Consider the following 3,922-nt stretch of genomic DNA (forward strand, 5'->3'; position numbering starts at 1 on the left):
TGCGGTCAATGAAATTGATTCATTGACCGCACCCCCAACCATCTTCTCCTCATTTATCATCCACGGTCAGCTATCTCTCATAATTATATGTATAGATATATATTCATTTGTTGAAGATGACCGGAACAACGGGTATAAAATAATATTTAAGAGATTCTTTTATTCCTTAGGTAGTGGAAGAAGTGGACCCCCACGTGATCCTTCGAAGCTGCAAGAGACTGGAACAGCTGACCCTGAGCGGATGCGGGTTCGCCCAGAACTGCAGCGGACCGCCGAGGTGCAGGCCTGGGCCCTCCCTGAATCTGCTCAAGGTCCTCTTTTTCGCCGATGGTGACGACTTCAGCTGGGACCACACTCTACCTCAATGCTTCTGGCTCAGTATTCTAGCTGGCAGTGAGTACTTGTCTGGAATACCGTTTGTTTAAATTACATCCAGATTTTAGGCCATTTTTTTTTAAATATTGGAATAAGTATAGGTACAATCATTCTTACCATGTCATTCCGACATAACATTCATGATGGTATATGATGAAGAATACTACTACACAATAGAAATAAATTTTCACTCACTAACAAACTTAAAATAAACATGTAGCTTAGTCCTATGTAGACTTTCAATTCCAAAATTCCGCCTTCAGTAAATACAGATCTTTCAATCTAGATTCCTCTATAAATAAATCATTAAACAAGGGGCATACTTTTTGTGACTGGCATAATAAGAAAACTACAAAACATTTCACTCGCTGGACACTACAACCTAAATGGTACACACATTACTGACACACGGCCACTAAAATGGTCGAAACGCCTCTGAAGCAGGGATATGCTACATTATGTGGAAGTACAACGTCAGGAGTGTTTTTGTTATAAGGTTTCTCCCCTCACGAATTCATACTAATACTATGTGGAGGTTGTCTAATGAAACACAAAGTCACACAATACACCAAAAGGTATATGTAAAATTACAAAATATACAATAATAATATTAGTCGGGTTAAAAATAGTATTTTTCAAATTTTACAACATATTATAATTATTTATTTTGCAAGCCGTGCATAAATCTGATGTTAGAACCATCGAATAAAATCGATCAAAATATGGATCAGGCAATCTCTGATAGATTTCTCGTCACTATCATGTTCAGATCATGCAATCCCATTACTCTGCCATAGTGTATGTTAACGAAGATAGTCCGAGTTACAATATTGATATTAAAAAAAAAATGTAACATATTAAAAGCAGAATATTGATTATGTGGCAAGCAGAAATAAAAAAATTAAAAGACAAACCATGGTAGGTGAAGTTAACAAAAACAAAGATCTGAAAATTGCGGTAGGTGTGGTGTGTGGTGTAGGGTTCCCTAAGCCATGGCAAGATTTATAGTCACACATTCCACTGGCTACTTCCTAGTTCAGCAACACCCAATTTTTCACTTCTGTCTGGAGCAGGCAGCGTATGAGGATAGATGGTGTGCACTCAACGAACGTCCAACGCATAACTCGGTCTTGTATTCTTTTAAATGGTAATATTATACGATAGTTGTTAATTTACTAAATAAAAAAATACTCTTTTTATTCTATTCTATACTTATACACTCAACACTTCAGTTAGGTTTCGGCCAATCCTAAAGCCATTTTTGAATATTCTCATCTTCACCCCTATAAAATCTATCACAAACATACAAGCCTTGGAACTATATGTGGAAGTTTATTTTTAAATGCTGCCTTTTTTCCAGCTGTTTATGGGTTAACTAACACACCATTCATAATAAATTAATATTTTAGAAATCATTTATTTAAATATATATATATATATAAGATGGTCATGCTAGAGCGCGGTCTTCCATTCACGAACTTTGGTATGTTTCTATTGGCTGCCTCCTGGATAGTAGTGGTGATCACCTGCTCCGCTGAGTCCACCTCTTTCGGTGTGCGATATAGTACCATTTTTGGCAGTGCTTCGGCAACTCCCGATCTGTATTCTTTCCAGAAGGCCTTGTGGATTATGTACTTGCTTGCCGGTGGTGTGGCAGGCGTACCCTTAAAATTATAAGTACATGCCTGTGGTCCGATGGTCCGTAGGGTAATGCTAGACAATCCGTGACCGAGTGCATATTTCTGGTCAGGAGCAGGTCGAGGGTTGAGGTACACGAAGGGCAAGACACATGCCTAAAGGTGTGCACTCCCGGGTGAAAGAAAGCCAGCTTGGCCTTGGTGATGTAGGTACCCAGTGGATACCTGCTGCTACACAACCAGGCGGTGTGCCGGGCATTGAAGTCACCCAGGACAATATGCTGGCTCGTCGCCTGGGCGTGCTGTAGTAATAGCTTCACCCGATGTGTGACCAGACCAAGGTCTCCTATAAACACAGGTGAACGTGTAACGGTGTTGAAACCATACATCCACTGTGACTAGATGAGTTCCCTCGGTCGCCGTCACTGGGTTAAAACCATTTGCCTTGTATTGCGTAATATACGAGTATCGTGCCAGTTTATGCAGATTAGAATGTGCAATAATTATGTACTTCATTGAGAAAAAAAATATATATAAAAAAAGAAGAGGAATTTAAAAAAATAATTATTTAATAGTTTCATTAATGCTTTAAAAATTCAGTTTTCCTTTTCTCCTATTTGAAACAGCAGACGCTGTCATGAATAATAGTCTAACAGTATAATAGTGCCATCGTGATGGAAAATCACTATCATGACAGCGAAGGCTCTGTGATACGTTTTAATACTATAAGGAATTATTTTCGTTCTAAGGGAACAGTTAAACATTCTAGGCTGAACGTTTCCTTTATTGTAGGCTAATATGGGCTAATTGTTATCGTTAATTGTGATAATATTTTACAATAACTATCAACCTTTTTCGAAATTTCTTTTGACTTTCTTCTTAATAATACTGAGATCAAACAATATCAGACAACTTCATGAGTAGACATAGTCACTGATAATGGGTGAAAAGAGGAAACACAACACAGGGCGCAAACTAAGAGTGGATTTAATTGACAAATATATCCTTATATACTTGAATAAAAAAGCTGAGAAACATTCTCATTGGGAGCGACTGAATATATTTCACGACCTAAGAAACAAAAAAATCTCATCAACGGAGTATTTTTTAAAATTAATTTATTCCATGATACATAGAAGATCCATTATGCGCAAACCCCTGCGCACAACCCCACTGCTCCCGCACTCCGTATGCCAGAAATGGCAAGGGAGGGGGATTAAAAAACAAAAAAAAACATAGAAGATGCATAAGAAAGGGTAGTAGAAAAACTGATTATATTATTCCGAGGATCACAAATATATTTATTTAAATATACAGGTAACGACGGATGTAAGTTTTTAAAAAACTTTACTATAATAAATTTAGTAGATGAGAAAGATCTAGTGATGAGTCGAATTTTATAATGTAATATTTTAAACGTAAAGTTTAAAAAGGATTTAAATTTATTAAATGAAAAATATACCAACTAAAATAAATAAAAAAGAAAGATAGTGCAAGTAAATTAAACTTGAAACTTACAAAAAATAAAGAAACACTTAAAAATAATGTGAGCTTGAAATTAATACTAAAAAAATATATGAATTTTGAGATGAATTAATGATAATTGAAGTTCTAAAAAATATGAACAATACATGAAAAGTAAAATTAAAAGAAAATTCTCTTTCAATAGAAATTGTTTTGATACATACTAACAGGAGGAAGATTTGCCCGGGCATTAGAGGATGCAAGAGCCTCATAAATTGGAAGTCTGAGTCATACATTTCTAGGCGTTCAATGAGGTGAAAAAACTTAAATAATTTTTTTAAACATCTCCATTATTGGAAAAATGTATTTATAATGCCACTACATGGTAACTAATAATATGTGTTATAAATATAGTTATTTGAATTTAAAAGACAGTTGATATATAT

General features: G+C 35.6%; 1 protein-coding gene across 1 annotated transcript in view; it reads left to right on the top strand.

The window, feature by feature from the left end:
• Positions 1-3,922, top strand: part of LOC106691465 (uncharacterized) — a gene marked incomplete at both ends in the record, with an annotated part of 19,100 nt that overhangs the window by 11,087 nt on the left and 4,091 nt on the right. The window contains one exon of the mRNA XM_067051152.1: positions 171-393. Coding sequence (XP_066907253.1) covers positions 171-393 — 223 coding nt within the window. The remainder of the gene's footprint in view (positions 1-170; positions 394-3,922) is intronic.

This window comes from Halyomorpha halys, unplaced genomic scaffold (genome assembly GCF_000696795.3).
Source record: "Halyomorpha halys isolate HHAL.00 unplaced genomic scaffold, Hhal_1.1 Scaffold2376.1, whole genome shotgun sequence".
Lineage (NCBI taxonomy): Eukaryota > Metazoa > Arthropoda > Insecta > Hemiptera > Pentatomidae > Halyomorpha > Halyomorpha halys.